The 20784-nt window shown below is 36.4% G+C and overlaps 1 protein-coding gene across 1 annotated transcript in view; it reads left to right on the top strand.

The window, feature by feature from the left end:
• Window positions 1-20784, top strand: part of GRID2 (glutamate ionotropic receptor delta type subunit 2) — a 730680-nt gene that overhangs the window by 411223 nt on the left and 298673 nt on the right. The window contains exon 3 of the mRNA XM_027812082.2: window positions 9627-9911. Coding sequence (XP_027667883.2) covers window positions 9627-9911 — 285 coding nt within the window. The remainder of the gene's footprint in view (window positions 1-9626; window positions 9912-20784) is intronic.

The raw sequence follows: 20784 nt of genomic DNA, 5'->3' as shown, positions 1-20784 counted from the left end.
CCCCATAATCAACAGTGCTCTTGCTGTGGGGTCACTTATACATCAGGAACTCTGTCACTTAATCCTGTTGTTGTACGCCACATTGCCTTTCAAATCTTTGCTTTTCTTAAAGCTTAGTTATATTGGACTCAACATAAAATGCTTTCAATGGCACAATAATGCACAAAACAAACAATGAAAAGCTGCAACAAAAGACTTTTTCTGTCTTTGTGCATGTTTTAGCTTGGCATGGAAAACAATTTCCTTGCTTTGCTTTCTGACCTTGGGCAAGTAATTCCCCTTGGCACATCTGTGGGGTTTTTTTCTTCTGTGAAATAGAGATGAAGATGCTGAGCTTGTTTGCAAAGCATTTTCAGAGCTACAAATAAAAAACTGTTCTATAAAAGGTAGTTGATATTTTTATTCTTCTCATGATTGTTATTCTGTGTGTCAGTCAGTGAAATAAGCACAATGTCTATTCTTAGCAAATAATAATGGTGATAGTTGTTTTGACTCGTCTAAGGTTTTCTTGAGTGGCTAAGTTGCTAATGGAACTGATGTTCTGAACTCCTACAGACTTCTCAGTTTTTTCACACCCATGTATTTTTTGCAATTTATGTACTGTCTTCCTTGTGGGTGTTTTTTTTTTTTCTGTTCTTATACAAAGCTCTTTTATCTTGATGTAAAGTCTGTTTCCTTCTTTCATGGCAAATGCAAGATCTAGTCTTAGTATTATTTGCTCTTCAAATTGCTCTGTTCAATTCACTTGTCTACTAGAATTGCCTCCTTTTTTTCTTTGCTTTTTTTTTTAAAAAAAGAGAAAAAATTGTGTGCCTTTTTTGGTTTATGAACATAGTTTTCTTTTTCTACAATGTTAGATTAAAAAAAAAATAAAATTTTGTTTTACTGTCCCCTTAGCAGAACATTCTCGGAATGTTGGTTGTTTGCACTGTAGGAAAGAAAGCTCTCCCAGATTGTTGCTCACAGATTTCTTTTCCTTTGGGGGATGGTCTTATTTTGAGCAGTATTGTTCAGTAATATCTATGCTTGGGAGAATGCCAAGCTCATCTAGGGCAGCACAGGCAGCTCTTTCCATTGTAGGGCTTCCAATTAAACTAATGCTACCAGCTGTGTATTCTTTTGTCTGCCCTGGACTAGGTTGTGGTATTATGCTTCACACTGCATCTCTGCAGCAGATCCTGTTGTCTCCATACTAATAGTTTGGGCAAGAAAGGGAGGCTATGAAGCATGAGCACTCAGAAAAGAGAGGAGATGTAAAGGAAGTTCTGGCAATGTGAATTACGCTAAGAAATGGGCCTTCTAACCTTGGAAAAAATCATTGGGGGAAACACAAATGTAATCCTTTGTATTTAGATCATGCATCACCTGCTTTACAAAGGTGTCAAAGTATGATAATCACCACAGCATAAAAGAAATCAGATTAGTCATCCAAAATTAGTCATGCTACAAAGTAATAGCAGAGGCCGGACCAGGATATGAGCCTTCAGATTTTCAGTCCAGTGTCAAGTCCTCTGATTCTTGTTTCTTCACGCTGGAGGAGATGTGGTGGCATAGGTGGGGAGAAAAAGGTTTTAAAAGAAGAGATGAGGGAGGAAACATGAAGAGGGAGAGCAAGTTGGTTTGCCTGACTGGAGCAGTTCCTAAGGAGAGAGGGAAAACAGGTAATGGGGGGATGAAAGTCAATATTCTGCAATGCTTAGGCAGGGAAAAAAAAAAAAAAAGTAGACAGGAAGGTAAAGTTAGATCTGAGATAGAAAGGCTGGAAGGGAAAATTGCTGACAATCTGTCTGGTAGGTGGCAAGGAAAGTGTAATTTTTGTCAAACGGCATCAAGTTTAGTGTTTTATTCTCTCAACAAGAATGTTGCCCTGACTTGTTTTGAGCAAGTCCATAAAAAGAGAATTGTTGATACTCAGGGTTTAAACAGGTTTTTTGTTGATGTTTTCTCCTCAGTACTTCTACACAGCATTTTAGAGAACACAGAACTAGAGTAAATCCCTATGATTTTATCAGGATGTCATCTTTTGCTAAAATTGTCTTCAATTTTATATTAAGACAGCCTTTTTGTTTCTGTATAATTGCTGCTATGCAGCAATTGTCTGCTCTGCAGCAGGCAAGCTAGCTATCTAAAAGGGTATCAGACCCTATGTGCTGCTTAATAACTTCTCAAACAGTGCTGGTTAGGGAGATTAAAATATTCAGCAACAGTGCAAGGGTGAAGACGAACAAACTAAGGGACAGAGGAAGTCGCACAGTAGACTAAAATAATATATGCTTCATCATTAAATAGTTAATCAAGTGTAATCTACTTGGCTACACATGAAAAGCTTTCATTTTGCTGAATGGATGAATGGAAATCGCTCATGTGACACTTTGAGCAAGGATGTTAGCAGTAGGTGAGATTTGGCTTGTGTCAGTTGAGGGATCAGCACAAAAAGAGGGAGGAATTTGGAGTCATTCTTGGAATCTAGGCCCAGATTTCCTTGCATTCCTTATTTTCTAATGGGCTACATTAACTTTCAGATGGACGTCCCCATTGGGATGTCAGGATCCTAGAGGTCAATTTTGTGATGCATCTCTAGCCCTTTCTCGATAAATGTCACTGCCTGGCTTTAATCAATTTAACCTCCTTTCCCTGCCCCTCTCCACCCATTAGCACTCATGCAGAACCTTTCTACAACAGTGCTGGCTGACAGAGTCTTCTCTTTCCAGGCCTGTCAGCACTACAACCACTTTTTACCTCAACCACAGGCACCCTGAGAAGCTGTGGCACTTTTTGGGGGAATATACTCATGTTCACGTACTAGAAGAGACAACAGCTTAAGCCATTCTTCAGCTGAAGATGTGTGGCTGTGTAACTTCTTTAAAATGCTGGGGAGTTAACAATGTTTTTCAAAGCAGTTCAAGCTTCTTGAAGGGCTAAAAGCCGTCCCTCCTCTGAGACAAAGCCTGGGTGCAACTGTTAAATACCGAGTGAAACCAGATTCAAAAAATAGAAGACATCGTACTGCTGTTTCTCTACCTGATGGGGTAATCTGGCAAGACACATGCCCTCTGTGTGCCTCTAGAATTGGACAAAAGAACTGCAGGTTGGCTTGGAGGAAAAAAAAAAAATATCCTGGACTTTCGTCCAAAAAAGATAACTTGCGGAGCCTTCCATTTGGTAAGCTTTGCCAGCTGTGCTTCTTTCATGCTCTCCCATTGTGCCCTGCAAGAATTGGTATCAAAATACCATTTGTGTATAAGTCTTACCTGCCTCCTAACTTGTGAGACTTCTAGTTTATTTTTTCAAGGCTCAGATGAATTATTAAATTTTAATATGATGGATTTAACATTACCATAATCAGCAAAGCTTTTATACAGGAAGAAATCTGACCCAAAAAAGATGCTCACAAAATGCTTTTCAGTAAAAACTTCTAAAAGCGTTTGTGGTGTATTGTGCAACAGAGATGCAAATACACTCTCTGGTAATATTTTTTACTCTTAGATATCAGAAGTTTGGATGATTTTTCCCAAACAAAGAAATCCCAAGGCTTAGGAAGCACAGCTGTTAAGACTCAAACACAAGTCTGTTTTAGAGTCAGGACAAACTAAAATCCCTTAAAGGTTAATTACAAGTGAATTTAAAATACTGTTAGCTGTCCAAGTTGTGTAAAATGTAGTGGAGGGTAGGGGGAGATTGGCTAATGTTTACAGAGAAGATGTAAATGAAATGGCTTTCTATAGCCTTATCAAGAAAAGGAACAGGATAGAGTCTGTTCTCTGCACTGCAGAGGAGAATATTCTTTAAAATCCAGTCAATTTTTTTTTCCTCCCATCTTACCCTTATTTCCTTCTCAATAGTTTTCAAGATATATTAAAAATGTTCTGTCACTCATCTTGAAATAATTCAGTTCTAAGTCTGAGATGAACCATTGTGTTATGAAGGCAAAATAATTTGCAAAAGAAGAATTGCTATCCAAAAGTGACTAAGAAGATTTATTGAAAATTTGAAGCCAGGCTCACTTGATCATGGGTCTCATAATCACATTTTATCCTTACTTCTTGCATCTGAAATGATGAACGCTAAACAGAAAGACCTGTAGTTTATCTGTTTAAACTTCTTGTAAGTTTTTATGACTTTTTTTTTTCCATGTGAACACATTATCTTTCTGCAATGAATTCACAATTGTTTTGGGACTGTTCTTTAAAGATGACAAAGACCAAAAAAATTGCATTGTGGTTATCATAGCTGCTTGAGGAGGAGGGAGCAGAACATCTCAGTGAAATAAATCCAGACTTCAAACTTATTTCTTACCCTTTGCAACAGGGAATTTACATGCTATGGTCCTTCAGTCTTCATCAGCATCCCTAAACTAAGAAAGGATTTGAGGAGCAGCCAGAAACATATTATTCTCAAAGTAAAAAAAAAAAAAAAAAAAAAAAAAAAGCTTATATTTTCAAAGCTACATAGTAGTTCTGGTTTTTTAATACCTATTTATAGATGTTCAAGTCACCTAATGTATTCTGCCCCTTGAACCAGCTTTTATTCTGATTTGGATGTGAGTTAGTACAAATTCAGTGATGGAATGGATGATGAATTTCCAGAATGTATTAATAAATATGTAAGTATTCTCTTAATGACTAATGTATGGGGAAAACCTGAGTTTCTTATGGACTTGATTTTTCTCCCTGACCTCTGACCAGATTTTAGGTTCTTGGCTATTTTGTTAGAATGGGGAACAAGTCTGAATATCCTTTCAGAGAACCTGTGATCCATCTGGTGGTGAATCATACAGACCCCAAAAGAGAGTAAGAAGATAAAAAGCTATACTCACCTTCTAAAGAAATTAAGGGAAAGCTCATCTGGCACAATTGTATTGAGCCCTCTTGGTTTCAGAGTGCTTGATAGCAGTTTCAAAATACAGAGTGGATGCACAAGATAAAAACTTGTTCATAGACCATCACTACGTAGTCCAAATCAGAGATACTGGTAAAGAGGGTTTTTTCCCCCAGCTTTACATCCAGCTAAATAGCTCTGAAGCACTACTCAGTGTGGGTAATATGTGGAAAACATCCAGGAGCAGTGAGATTGAAATTCTGCCAGCTTTGAAAAGGATGTTGAGGGGAATGACACTGGGGCAGGTCAGGCCCATGGGACCAGGACTAACAGGATTTAGATCTAATTCCTGTTCACCCAACATAGGCTCACTCAAGCAACATTAGAGTTCTGGAAGGACCCTGGTAATTTCTAAAATATAGAAGATAAAAAGAAGGACCCTAAAATACATCTCTGATTATTTAAAGGGATACTACCCAACCCACTTTTTAAGCACAGCACTTAGCATTTTCCAAAAAATAATGTTAAGGGTTGGTCTGACTTTTTTTAACCAGCAGTTTTAATAGGAGCAAAATTTGACTGTTTCTAAGGTCTCCAGATATCATTTACTATTTTTCTTTTAAATTTGGCTCATCAGTTTGTGGTGTATGAAGGTAATTTGTTATGATTTATCATCAGGAAGAGAAAGAGAAAAACAAGTAATATGCTCACATTTATAGCAATAGTAAAATCTCAATATTTGTTTTTTCCGCCTGCATCTGTTTTTAAATTTGCTCTTATTTATAGATTTTTAATTTTTTTTTCTAACTTACAGCAACTAGTAGTTACTTAAGGACCTAAAATTGTTTCCATTTTACAGAGAACACATTTTAAGGACACATTTGTAACCATAGCCATTTAAGTTCTGCTTTGCTGGAAGTGCTTATACCAGCTGATAGTCTAGATGTAAAATATTTCTTTCAAATTGCATTGGCTATGCTCTTTAGTCTTAAAAATAGCATACTGACCAAAAAATTAGATTTTTTATTTTCTTTAGAAGCCATGCCAAACTAGCTTAGAAGAAATTTTACTCTAAAAGATTGGAGTTTTGTTTTGATTGATTTTTGATTGACATTTAATTGATGATCAGCCGAGTAGTGTTGGAAATTCAGTAATTTTGCATTTTGAAAAAGACAAGATAAGCTAAAGAGTTAAAAGTAATGCTGGGTACATGCTAGTGTGTGCTATACATGCTCCATGTATATACAATGGAAAAACATTTTAAATTATGTTATTTTATAGGTATTCTTAGTATTATCCCTATGTTACGTGTAAAATTCTGTGGTGAGTTTTACTCCTTTAGCTGAAGATCCAGTTTTTAATAGCATCTGCGATCTGGTGGTTATGAGGGAAAATGAATGTCTGGACAACTTACGTTTAAACATAGCTAATGGTATGGAACAATAGTGTTTTATGAACACCATTACTAATCTGCTCCTTGTTTGTTAAACTTTCAATGGAGCTTTTCAAGTCCGTTTGAATTGGACATCTCTCCTGTCCTGACTGAGGACTTAAAAGACAGAGCAATATTTTTCTCTCTCTAGTTGATGGCAAAGTAATATTCCTTGATCATATTGGCAGCAGACTAAATACCAGCTTCAACATACAATCTCTGAGGAGGTCATAGTAGATTAAATTGCAACAGAGTTTTGAACAGCAAGATAACATTTAAGTCCTTATATATGTATATGTGTGAGCATGTGGATTTTTTTAACACAGATGGGACAAAAATATCACTTGGTTATCTTTTTGCTCAAGCTTAAGAAGGGAATGCAAGCAGGATTTCAAATATGCTTGAACCAGAGGTTTTAGTCAATTGATAAGATATAATTGAAAGATTTGGATCACTAGGAAAAGGACTTAATAGGACTTTTGTTTGTGAAACAAACAAATAGGGGGGAAAAGGGTTAAGAAAATGTGTAGACCTGTCTGGTGTTTATTACCAATCAACTCTTCTGCTGGAACCAATGGAAGTTCTGCTTGACTAAGGAAAATATCAATATCATACATAAGGTTGACATATCATATAGGCTTTACTTCATATGTATATATTGTAGAAATCCTATTTCTGTTTAAACAACAATCCAGTCAAAGTGACCCTGAGGCAAACTCTGCAACTTATGCACTCATCTTCTAGAAAAACCTGCCTCTGAGATAATAGCCCTTTACTCAGGAGCTAACTCTCTGTATGTTAAGTAGTCTCTAAGTGTACAGGAATAAGGTCTATTTGTGAGCATAATTAAGTCCATATTGCCCCAGTCCAGCACACAGGATTCTCATAAGCATATCATGGAAGAAAGAACCACACAGGCAACTTCAGTCCTGAGGCTATTGTAACAAATGCGGTGCAGTGTCAAGAGGGAAGATTTTAATCCTTTAATCAGTTTGTTTGCCAGTATTAACATTCGTCCCTGTGGAGCTAAATGTACCATGCTGTTTTCTTCGCCTTCATGTTTCAGTAACAATTTTCACAAAAGCATGTTCCCTACTTCATAACATTATTGGGAGTATAGTGGTTATTCTCAGTCTGTAAGTGTGCATGGAAATTTAGACATTTTCAAGCAATTTTTGTAATGCAGTTCTACTCTGCCATATTTTTAGAAGTCTCATTTAAGAAACTGGAGGGTCACGCTACATATTTTATTTGAACAGGTGGCATCAGGACCATGTAGACTTAAATTTTTGCTGAATCAAAAGCAGGCTTTTGCAAAATCTAGCATCAATTTTATTTGTCTATCGCTATCTAGCTATGAAGTTATCTATTGACATATAGATAGCTACAGGTATTTATTGATGGGTAGATCAATATTTGAATAAAAATTGTTTCTCAAGCTGTAGTATCTCACTGGGATATGCAACCTAGATATTGCAGTACTTGGTGCAGGAGAATGATATATCAAGAAAGAGATTCAGCATATCCCTAAAAAAGATAACTTGACAAGCCCTTTATCTTTGTTGAAAGTGATGATGAAGAATGTAACAACCAGCATAAAAGAATAATAGCTAGTAAGATTGTTTTGAAATGTTCTGAATATTCGAAACTTGTGCAATACTGATAATTTTTTTGTCTAATTACCAATGATATTTGGTACCTTTCTGAAAAAGGATACTTATGGTTATTGAAAATGTTTTACTTTTAACCTGAAGCCCAGAAGCTGGCCCAAAAGCTGAGCTATATTCAGAACATATACAGAGGGAACATTTTGTCATAAGCCAAAAGACTTTGAAACCTCTCTGTGGGAACACTTGCCCTCCCATAGGTATCTGCATAAACATAGTCAGAAATGTTCCCATTGGACGGAGTCTCAGTATGATAAGTATGCCTTGGGAATCGTGGCATGTTCCAGATATCCATATTTTAATAAGAGTAATGCACTGGCTTTAGAAGGTGGTTCTCTGCATTCCTGACCTCTAGTGCTGTCCTTTGCTACAAAGTCAGTCTCCACATGGGCCTGAATGTGGAACTCTATTCCTCACACTGTAAATAGTCCCATTGAGATCGGTAAATGTTTGTGAAGTAAAACATTACTTACTGTGAGTAAGAGCCATATGATATGAGACAACAGGTCTGGTGTTAAAATATGGTTTTGTATTTTTAGGGGAATATATTTTCACATGTGGGTTTCTTGTTTTTACCTGCACCTGTTTTGTGTACAGAATATTCCTGCAAAATAAGTAATTGCACAGTTTAGCATTAGCTATTCATATGTGAATATATATTACTCTTTACCATTCCATTACCTAATGTATGTGTGTAAATGCAGGTTAACTGCACATGTAGCTTTGCCAGTGGCAAATGGAGTATTTAAAAATTTAGCCTTGGATGTGCTCTGGGGATTATGCTAAAAACCCATGTTGTCTCTTCATTCAACCTCTCAAGTCTGTTAGAAACCTAATATAAACACTTGACTCTGCTTTATTTCACAGGGAAATCCTTCAAAATTACAGACCTAATCATTATTAATCCCTTTGATATTTATTGATTGCATTAACATTAATCATTATAAACACCTTTAGTATTAATGTGGATGTCATTGGTGGTATACTTCAGACTGTCTGCTGTAACACAGCTCTCATTAACAGGACCATTAGTTACAAGATGTTACTTTTTGCATAAACAACTCCGTGCCTTCCTTAAAGAAGCCATAAGAGTAAATGTGTATACACTGTTCGCTGAATTTTGAAAATATTTTGCTACTTATGATTAGCTTTTTCATGGTAAAAAAAAAAAAGTTACATAAGATTATTGCATATATGTCTTAAAATCCAAAAGGAACTCATTTTTTTGCTTGGGCAAGTTAATGTGTGTAATCATATACATAGTCTTCAAAAGTTGATGGCAAGCCTGAGCTATTATTTCTTCAATTTTTCTCTGTATAATGAAATGATCCTATTCATGGAGCTGTTGTGCTAGACATTGAATAGTGTTTATCTCCTTAGGTGATCATGTTAATCTGGTAGTTGGAATCAGTTCTTAAAGTTCCTCAGAAGGCCCAGGGGTGGGTGTCATTTTCAAGGGGTAATTCATCTCTGGGCAAGGTGCACAGGGCAGTCTTCCAGCTTTCACCACAAGACAGCTCAACGTGAATAGAGAAACCGCATGATTTTAATGAATTTCAAGTCTAAACCACTCAATGTGCAAATTTTTTTCTGTGTTTTACTTGATTGAACCTGTTGTGTTGCAAATACCAGTGTCTGCATTTCAACAGCAAAATAGGCCCTACAGGCTGAACCCCTCTCATCTTGAATATCCCTGTGTTGTCTTACAGCCTGTGACCTGATGAACCAAGGCATCCTGGCCCTTGTCAGCTCCATTGGCTGCACTTCAGCAGGATCCCTGCAGTCACTGGCAGATGCCATGCACATCCCTCACCTCTTCATCCAGCGCTCAACAGCAGGAACACCGAGGAGCGGCTGTGGGCTCACCAGGAGCAACCGCAATGATGACTACACGCTCTCTGTCCGCCCCCCTGTCTACTTAAACGATGTCATCTTGAGGGTGGTCACAGAATATGCCTGGCAGAAATTCATTATTTTTTATGATAATGACTACGGTAAGTATGTATTTAGCAGGGTAATTGTGTTAAATCTGTAATTCTGTTGAAAGCAGTCACGTTACATTTTTCTAGTCTTCCAATAAGTTACGTTTTGCTTATGAACATTTATGGTTCTGTCAGCATTTCACAGCACCTCAGAGAAATCTATTTCTAAAATCCATCAGTGTTTACAGGTTTATTTGATAATTTCTTTGAGCTTGCTGATAAATGGAGAACTCTTCTGGCTTTCTATTCTGCCAGTGTTTATGAAGCATAAAAGTTTTGAGCAAGCTCTCTTGTTTTTTGGACCGTAGAAATATAAGGTGACAATTCAAGCAGCAACATGTAAGATTTTGCATTCTGTAGAACTGTTTATTGCGTGGTGAATCTCTCCTCTTTGTTGGCATATATTTGATGGCCAGACGCTGAAGCAGTGGTGAATGTAGGTCAGAGGCCTTGGCAAGAATTGAGCTTCTCTTCATAAATGTAAAACTTTTAAAGATAACTTCTGTAAAAAGAATAACTTGAGGAGGAGAGCCTGTAGAAGACAGTGTTCCTTCTATTGAGTTCATTTGGTGTTCCTGAAAGGTGCTGAATTGATGATTGTGTGCTAGAGTAAGTGCGACACAGATGGCAGCATCACAAGACTGCGCCATCCAACTTGGTGACTCAGCTGAGTTCAGAACAGATATTTTCTATGGCTGAGAGGGGAGCTGGATAGTTCTCCCTAGTACAGGTGCATTATCTAACTGATTTTATGATCTTTTTCCTATGGAAAATTGCTTTGAAACCAGACCTGGTTTCTTCAGATGCATCCATTATTCAGAAGTAATCATGATGGGTTTGGATGAACATTTTAAAACTTATTTTCAAAGTTAAGGAAAAATGCTCACTTCAGCGATTCACTGTGCATAATATCTGGTGCATTCAGGTCAGGTGTTATTGATTTTTTTGTTCCCCAGCTACATAATAAATTCTTAAATTAGAACGATAGAAAATGATGAATAGAATTCCTATTTATAACAGAGAAGCACCTAAAAGCACCAGCCATAGGATAAGGAAAACACACACACAAAAACCATCCAAAAAGCTTGCAGCAAAGAGTATATTTGTTCATGGTTTATGAGTTTGGGCATTTAAGTAGCAATGTACCTATGAAGAAGATCATAATCTTGCTAGCTAAAAGATATCCTCTTGCATGTATTTTTGAGTTTAAAAACCTTGAACCAATTTTGTAATTAATGGTTTTGAATAAATATATTCATACATACTAGTTTTAAATTATGCAAGTTTCATTGTTTAATTTGAGAACGTAGTTCAGACACTATGTCATTTTGTTCTTGATTTGTGGGTAGGAATCTGATTATGGTGTGACTTATGTAACACAGATGTCTGCCTACAAGGAATAAGTTTCAGACTTGTAACTCATTCAGTGACATGTCATCCCAAGATGTGACATTTGGCAAATATTAAGTCTTTCTACCAGCCTCTACGGTGTTCTGGCTTCAGTAGTCTACAAGTAATGCCATACTGGCTAAAATCAATTGCTAATCTGACTCTGATCAGTGATCACTATCATATACATCAGGGGAAAGTGCAAAATTTTTCTTCTACATTTAGTACATATTGAACAATCTGTTCCTTTATTAACCATTTGTGTGCTTTAGGTGGTTTGGGGGGGATGGGGTTGTGGGGTTTTAGGGGTTTTGTGGTGGTGTTTTTTGTATATGTGCATAGTTTGGGACTAATATAATGAATAGAAAGGTTTTAAATGCAGCCTGAGTTTTCAGTTAATCTGCAGCTCTGGATAGGGCTATTACCTATGCAAAGGTATGTTTCTATAAATTGTGCTAAATCCTTAATTTCAACAGCCATCCTAGGGCAGCAAGCAGTTTCTATAGTCTTTTTGCTTCCTACATTTTGTTTATAAAACTTTATATTTCTGATTTCATTTACTATCTCCTCTTCCACCTTTAATAAGGAACAAGAGAACAGACGTTTCAGATCACCAACTGTAACCTGAGGCCTCTCTTGTTATTTCCATTACCATAGGAGTTGTTCTTTGTCTCTCTTCTTGCTCATACTGGAATGCCTCTCTAATTCCTCCCTACCCTGTTTCATGAGAAATCATTAGGCTTGACACATTTTGTCTGTTCTTAATTCTTCTAGTCAGCTTTTGGTCTATAGCAGTAGTTTTCCTAGTACCTACGATGACATTATTTTCTTATCAGTCCCTAGAGAGCAATCTTGCCAGGAGCTTATTATAAATCTTAACAAACTATGTCACTTTTCCCCCTTTTCCTGCTATTTTATTGATATACTCAAAGCATTTCCAGTATGTTAGCAATGCACGTTTTCTCTTCCCAGGTTCTGTATTAGCCATAGGAGGGCTTGCACAGAGTGGGAGGTATGGAGAAATTCAGGGCATGAAAAGGGGAGCTGTAATCACTTGTTAATGGACTGTAGCGTGGAGAAGTTTGAATTCGGTGTTCATCCTGCTTTGAGCAGGAAGCTGGACTACACCATGTCCTGAACTCCCATCAGATTCTAATTCTATGATTCTGTGATGTTTGGGAAAGCTGTTCATATAGATGGGTGTATAGACGTGAAATACTTTAAAAAATAAAAATCAAAAAGCACGACATTGGTTTGGGTTTTGTAAAAGAGCGTTGGCCCAAGAATCCCAGATTACCCTTTGCTTCTGTGCCTATTTTAGAAAGAAATCAAGACTGGGCATGCAGAAATGGGGTGGAAGTCCAGGGGTAAACAATCCCATTGTTGTGTCAGTGCAGCTAAGGGTGGTTGAAAATCCCTCCAAAATATCCCACTCATTCCTCAGCTTGCCTGAGAGGGTCTGCTGCAGTGTGGGACTTACTGCCTTTCTCAGCTCATACAGACCTAAAATCAAATTCTGGTTGGAAGTTTTGCTCAGTTTAACTGCTTGCAGCAGTTTCGTATTAGACATTTCTATGTAACATTTAGTATTAAACATTAAAGTAGGTGGGAGAGCAACACTTGTATTAGAATTAAATTCATATTAGGAAGAGATTATTGATATGTTTTGCACTGTCCTCTGCAGAACTGGCACTTGTGCAAACAGCAATTTCTTGCCCCGGTGAGGCTTTTTGTATGTAGTGATCCTTCCTTCTCAAGGTGTGTGTCATAACATTAAGTGATGTCTCCATAGTGTAAATGGCACTTGAGAAGTAATGGGAATATAGATTCTAGTATGTGTTAATCCTTTTTTTTTTTTTCTTTTTTCTTTTCCCATTGTTGCCATCTTTTTGTAAGTTAGAAAATATGAAAATGCTGTTGGAATGGTTCCAGCAACCAGCAGAACACCAACACTTTCCTTTCTGAAAAATTTTGTATAGTGATTTAATTTAACAATTTACAAAATACTTGAGTTGTATTACTGAAATTATTTCCAATACTTTCACTCTATGAATGAAAACGTGCCCTTCATATTTAAAATAAATTTTCCTACAGTAAAATGGGGCTCACATCAAAAGTAAATACTGTGTTAAACCAGATCCCTTGCACCTTTAAAAGAGGCTGCAACCATTTATGTGTCAATTTATCAATACCATAGGTTTTCAGTCCTATGGATTGGATTGCTTTTGATTATTATCTTGCAGTCTATCATAGATTCCTTTTCATTATCGGAGAGTTAGACTATTGTTTATTACTGGAAATGTGTCTTTCTGCAGGGCTGAGAGTTATCTCCCCAATGTTACCGTATTTCAAAACTCCCAAATTCTTTTTTGAATAGAAGTAGACAACTATATTCAGTTTTAAAATTTCAACACTTCTTCTATCTAGATGCTAGAAGATTCAAGTCTGCTTAAAGGTTTTTTACAAACAAAGACAGTCAAAGTCTTTAAAGGAAGCAATTCTTTCATTAAGTCATAACCAGCTGGGTGTTGAAGAAGTGAGTTAGAAATGCATTTCTGAAATAATTGACACCTAAGTTTTTAACTGATGAGTTTTTTCCAAGTGAAATTGTAAGTAGGCTGGTTATTTGAATACCATATAAAAGACACCTTGTTAATAATCAAAAAAGTATTTTGCTGCTGTCAACTTAGTTAAAGCTGAGTAACTAGTGAGAGATTATAGTAAAGCCATAGTCTTTTGTCAGTGGTGGAGCCTTGCCAATAAATAATGTGAAGCTAACACACAGTAACAATTAATGAGTGAGGAGATGAGAAAAGGGAACATTTTGACTTGAGCAGACTTAGGTAATGTTTGTTTGGATTTCATTACCATAATTGTATTTTCACATTTAGTGTATTCAGATGAATTTGTGAAAATGAATGAGATGAGTCATCATCTTTTTCACCATCCTTGTTCTCTGCTGGGATGATCTAGATCAAAATTCCAGTGGAAATAGTGTAGTCAGTCTGCTTGTATTCAGTGTCTTCTGTTCCTTGAGGTAAAATAAGATAAAGGCCTACCTGGCACATGAAATCTGATTTTGTTTAAGAAAATTTCATATGAGCATATTAAAAGCGTTCAAGGACAATTCTACACTTCTTCAAATGCCATTAACGGTAGTCTTCTTGCAGAGTTAAAGAGTAGGCGGCATGAAATGCAGCGAAATTATGCAGTAGACTGATGCCTTTCTCAACCTGCTATTAAAATTACTATCCACGCAGTAAGTACAAGCCAAATTTACTTCATTTAAGCAGCCCAATCTGCTCCTGCTGTTTACATTTTTGACTGCTCAGCTCAAACCATAGGATCACTCTGCTGCAGAGGATAGTTGTGCATCTCCTTACAAGCTAGTGTAGAGACTGGGCAGTTCCTCCAGTAAGTCTCTGAACTCTTCCTTAGGACCTTAAGCACCCTTTTCAGTGAAGACATTTTCAGACTGGATACTATAAATGTATAACTTACACCTTTGGAAACCGCAAAATTTAGATTTATAAAAAGAGCCAGTGACATCTGTAAATGTTTTCAGCAAGCTTTGCCAAGTTATTACGTCTTTACTTTATGATTTCAAGTTCAAAGTGAGCAAAATGCAATTTGAAACAGCAAATCCTTCCTAGCCCACAGACTGGCATCTGACAACAGCCAGTCCCCAAACAGTAACATGAAAAAGACCCTTACACATTCAGTCACAGAGGAAAACAAATGAAATAGTCATTTGAGATCTGAGTGTGTGAGGCCAGGCTGTATAAGCAGAGTAATTGACCTAGAATCCCAGCATATTGCTGAGTTTTATCTCTGTAGAGTACCAAGGGGCAAGCTTTTGTAATTCATGTCTTACTCTTCAGGCAGTTTACAGTTCACTGTATTTTCCAGGAATTCATAGATACTTTTCTGTTGTAGTAAATTCTTTATGAAGAAACCAGTCAATCATTGCAAAAACATTATTGTGGATTTTGTGCAATGTACAGTGTAGGTATCTCCATTTCTAAGATGAAAGCAAGAAAGTCTAGCTGTTTGAAAATATTTATTTTTAATGTTTTGTTAGTACCAAAGCAGATAGATTCTGCATTTCATCTAGAAAGGCTAGGAAAATAAGATTGTTTCTGGAGAATGAATTTTGTCTTTTTTTTTTTTTTTTTTTTTTTTTTTATAGTGGTGGCAGTAATATTTTAAAACCCTTCTGCATTTTATATTAAAAAAAAAGGTTAAGAAACCCCATTTCTCTGTCCAAATTTCTGACCTAACATTTTGTTGTTTTTCAACACAGCGTGCCTTTGATATGCAAACATCACTGTTCATTTGTGGTATTTACCAATTCCAGAACTAAGATATTTTTGCTTACAGTTTTTTCACCTTCCTACTAATACTACTTATATTTGGCAATGGGTACTTACCATTCCTTTAGGTGGTAATTTTATTTTAACTTTTGTAAAGAAAAGAAACAAAACAAGCATGAAGGCTATGAAGGGAATTTGCCCTGTGAAGCTAAAGAAGGCATTCTCATTGCAAATGGAGGTTGAAGAAGTAATTGAAGACTCTGCTGAAAGGGGAGGGGATTAACAGTAGGAAAGACTTTAGAGGGAATCTGTCTCACAGAAACATCCTCATGGATCTCCCTTCTTGTTCTTCAGCATATGCTGGGGTTTCAGATAATTTGTGCACCTGGAAAGAATGAAGGCAGTGGTGCTAGGTACCTGGTCACATCAGTAGAAAGATGTCACAGGCTCAGCCCGAGGGAGAATTTTGGAGAAAGAGACAAATATAAAATACAATCTCAACGAGGAAAGCAGTGAGATCTGTATTACTAAGGATTCCAGTCTGAGAGGTCTGTGAAAATATGAAGAGAGCGTTTTCCCCATTCCTGCCCCAGGAAGGCGGTTGTTTTCAAATAGTGTGTAATGCAATAAGATTGGAATACTATTCTTTAAAGATCCTGGGAAAAAAGGGATTATACCTGGAACTCAAAAGGCTGAGCTCCTTGCAGAAAGGCTACCTCCTGTATTGTAAGAGGGGTAATATTCTGAGATAATGCCCACCTGTGCATATGGACCCTGGATTCCTACTATCTCCTTTAAACAAACTAATTCCATTGACACTTTCCTGCACGCACATTTTCCAGAAATAAATATATGATGACCGGTGACAAAGATGTGTTTGAAACCATAACATTTTCAGATCATTTAAAGTTTTAATGCAAGTTTAATATAGATTCATAAAAGAATCATGCTCCCTTTAATAGATTGCAAATGCGTATAATTACCCTGAGGCTGTTTTCAGCTGCCTGATGATTATAATATTCTCAAGCCTGTCTCCAGACAGTCCTAAAACTGTTTATTACTCATCTGGCTCTTTGCCAGCTTCCCATACTCATTTACTTCACTGTGCCTCAATAAACATATAATTAATTCAAGCTTATTATTGAACTTTTTTTTTTCCTTTAGTATTTATTATGTCATCCTGATAAGGAAAGGAACATGTATTTCTCATCTGTGTAACTTTAATGTGTCAATTATATGGTAAGTTAGCATCTGTTTGTGAGAACTTTTGTTAACAACTTGCTTTTTCTGGTTGACATTGCCACCAGAAATTGAATATATAATTTGGTTGACCTTAAAATTATTCAACTTCTGAGATAACTGAACTATTCTATAAAATGTCTGTAGTGGAACAATGGCCGTGCTTTTGCTTTTCAAACACATAATAGTTGGCGAAATGCATTCCAGGAACTGTAAGTGAATATGTAGGAAGGTAAGAGATGGTTTCTCATTCTCTCATGTTTGTTGTCTTTAAGGATGGAATGTATAAAGTATTTGAAGGCTTGCCCTCACAGCCGTCTGAGTTGTATTAGTAAGGAAGGAACACCAAATATTTTATTATATCTAGAATTTCAGTGCTGAGGTCAAAATAAAACTGTAAGTGTTCTCCTAGTATCTGTGTAATGGGTGATAGCTGTAAATGAGATGTTATCTCAAGGTTTTGCGGAGGCATGAGGTTTCTCATATATGTACACAGTCTGCAAGCATCAGAGGAAAAGTGACTTATTTTAAGAGTATTTGAATATCTGAACTGTATGCTAATCTCTACTACCATTTGTGATGTTTTTTCAATTCTCGACACACTGTTTTAATATCTTCTCAGAAATACTAAAATTGAGTTTGTAAACTGGCATTTTGGCAGCTAAATAAATGAACTGTTACCACATGAGGAAACTATTGAACAAAGCACTTTGCATGTTGAATAAATTATACTGCCGTTGGAAAAAAGGCATGAGTTAGGCACAGTAACATCAGAAATGCCAGCTATTATCATAAATTGAAAAGAGAACTTTTCTAAGAGTTTTAGCCAATCAAGAAAAAGAGGAAGTAATGATTCAGAAAAAAGCTAGAAAATATTTATTACAGTATTTCTAAATCTTAGCTTATCAGTGTCACTTTTATAGCTTCTGTTCACAGCACAGTCCACTCATAAAATATTCCTGTTTCTATAGTATAAACTTTTTATCAACTGAGAAAATTATTAAGGAGCAGATTGATGCACAATCAGATAACAATTTCTCTGCAGTAAGGTTATCACACACATAGTCACACTTGGTTTATTACCAGAATGCTATTCCTCACCCCCTCCTTGGAAGGGGATGCTTGGTTCCTCATGCTTATGAAAACCAACAGGGAGAGTTGGTGGATCATAGACGGAAGTGTAGTTCACTTGCTATTAAATATAGGTATAGACAGAGGTATAGATCTGTGCTGTACAGTTGTATAGGATTTAAGTATAATTTTTGAAGTTTGGCACAAAAACAGCAGTAGGGTCTAAGCCATTATAATCTTTGGAGACACCAGGCAAGGAAATTTTTATTTCTTTGTAAGAGGTTGTTTTACTCAAAGGCAACTCCTGCCTTTTGGAAGTCTCTAATACAAACTATAGTAAAAAAAAAGAAATTGAATGAAGAGTTAGAAAGCAGGTTACACTTTCAAAAGTATGTGATTATAGAGTATATTGCCTTGTCAGCCTCCACGGTGAGGGGTGATCACAATCTGATTCCCTTGTCATTTTTGAGAAGCTAAGGTAGCCGCTGCTGCTCTTAAGGATTAGCTCTAGCTTCAATTTTATTTATCTTTTTTATCCTTTGCTTTTTCCTTTCTTCCTTTCATTCCAGTTAAAAAAATGAGAAACTCAAAGGAAAAATCATGTGTCAATCACCAGTAATGTTGGAAACTTATGTTTTGTAGGATTTAAGAACTGTAAAAGTTAGTATCTCTCCCCCAACATTGATTCAGCTGTTTCAGACTATCTATATTGACTTATTTGAAGTATAATCTCTAATAATTTTGATATAGGACAAACTAGAAAGTAATTGATGGAAATGGCATTTGGATGATCCTTTAAAATAAAAATTACATAGGCGTTTCAGTAGTACCACAATAGATTCATCTCAATAAAATTGAGCTTGTTTTTATTACAGTTGGGATTCTAAATATCTTCAAAAAATAAAAGAATATATAAATATATTTTTCTTCCCTTTTCTCAGCTGGATCATTTTATGAAATTTGAGAAAATTTATTGTCCTTTTGCATGTGTGAAGTATCAGAAAATTGCAAGCAAGGGAGGAAAAACTGATCATTCTTACCATTTACATATTTTCAGTTTCCCAAAGAAATTTTATCCCCACATGTTAGGTTCCAGAACTTTTGATAATATAAATGAGATTTCATATGTAATTAAACATGTGAGCCTGAATTTACTGCTACTATATTCTCTGAAGCTAGATAGTTAAACTAGCTCAAATAGCTACTCACTCTCGGTTCCTAAACACTAATATGAAGAAGCTACGTAGAATTTTTTTAGTATTATTAGTCTGTTTTACTTTGGAGGTTCATTGAACTACATATAAGCTAACTAATAAGAGGGAATCCCACTCCTGTGAAAGTAGTATGGACTGGTTTTGAATGATTATGCCAAACTGTTGTTTTCCTCAGTCTAGATCTTAACCATATTAATAAATATCAGCACATGCACAGGAATGTGAACACTGCTCAAGGTTTTAAGCAGAGCAGTGGCACCATCATAGTTCAGCTGGAGCTGCGCATCCCCCTTCTGTACAGTGCATTTCTATAATTAATAGTTGCTGTCATTTCAGCCATCATTGTGTAAGGAAGAATCACTGTGCTAGTCTTATAAAGCTTTCTTGCTAAGAATTTGAACAGTGTCATTTATTATACAAAGGCTTTTCTCATCAACTGTACAAATAAAGTAGTCTTTTGTGTAAATCAGCCAGTGAATATTTATGTCGGGCGCATTCACCTTTACTGCCACAGCTGAATCAGTTGGTATTTATCATCTGGATACTGTGAGGAAAATGTTCTCAGATCTAAAATGGTATGAGAAGGAGGATGAGCTAATGACTGTAAACCCGTTTTGAAATAACCAAAGTACTAAGTGAGCACCATGTAATTTAGATGAAATACACTGATGGAGGTGGATAGATTAATTACTGTTGGTGAATAGTGCCATCTTTCTTTTCTCCTGGTCATAGTGTGATCTGAAATTTTTTTAGGAACTTTACATCTGCTTCTAACTTGTAGATTTCTCATTTATAATAAGGTATAAGAAGTACTTAGCATGTGAATTGTTTATACTTTTTGTTCATTTTGTACAGCTTATAAAATCTTCACTGCATATACATACTGGTTTTCCTATATGAGATGCCTGAACCCTGGCATATTTTCTTCTACAATGTCCTGATTTTATAAAATCTTCACTGCATATACATACTGGTTTTCCTATATGAGATGCCTGAACCCTGGCATATTTTCTTCTACAATGTCCTGATCATTAAGCTTTCCCCAAGATGGAGTAGGAGATTTGCTCCCTCTGAAATTGTTCTTCTGCATTGGAACAGAGATAGCAAAGGGAAGTGACGCAGGGCCAGAGAGAACAAAGAAGTGAGAGGAACATCTGATCCAGTGACTAAAATAATACCTTGTGGAAGAACCATGTTTTATTTTTTGTCTTAAAATCAAGACATGGAAGACAGGAATCTTCTTATATACAGTGTAGAGACCTCAATGAAAAGAGAGCAAAGACAGTTTCTTCTATATCTGGTGACAAGGAAAGCCACAGATTTTAAATCCTCCTGATCTTCTGAAAATACTGACTTCTTTTCCCTGTCACCTGGCTGGGCACATTTTCTGTCACAGAACGACTGAGCTTTCCATTAAATAGTGCTATTGTTTGTGTTAGGTGAGGTCTGACTGTGCTCCTGCCAGGCTGGTCATTTAAGGCGATTTAGATATAGGAGCTGTAGTCTGTGAAGTGCGCTTAACTCTGCACTGAGCATGCTCTGTAACACCATGTAAGATACCTGTTTGTTGCGGTTTCTACAGTATCAAAAATATTATTCAATGAAAAGACAATGTGAGTTTAGGTGCTTGCACTTGATTTGACTTATACTTTATTTTCT

The sequence above is a fragment of the Falco cherrug genome, chromosome 1 (assembly GCF_023634085.1).
Source record: "Falco cherrug isolate bFalChe1 chromosome 1, bFalChe1.pri, whole genome shotgun sequence".
Lineage (NCBI taxonomy): Eukaryota > Metazoa > Chordata > Aves > Falconiformes > Falconidae > Falco > Falco cherrug.
This window is presented reverse-complemented; position numbering and strand designations above follow the sequence as displayed.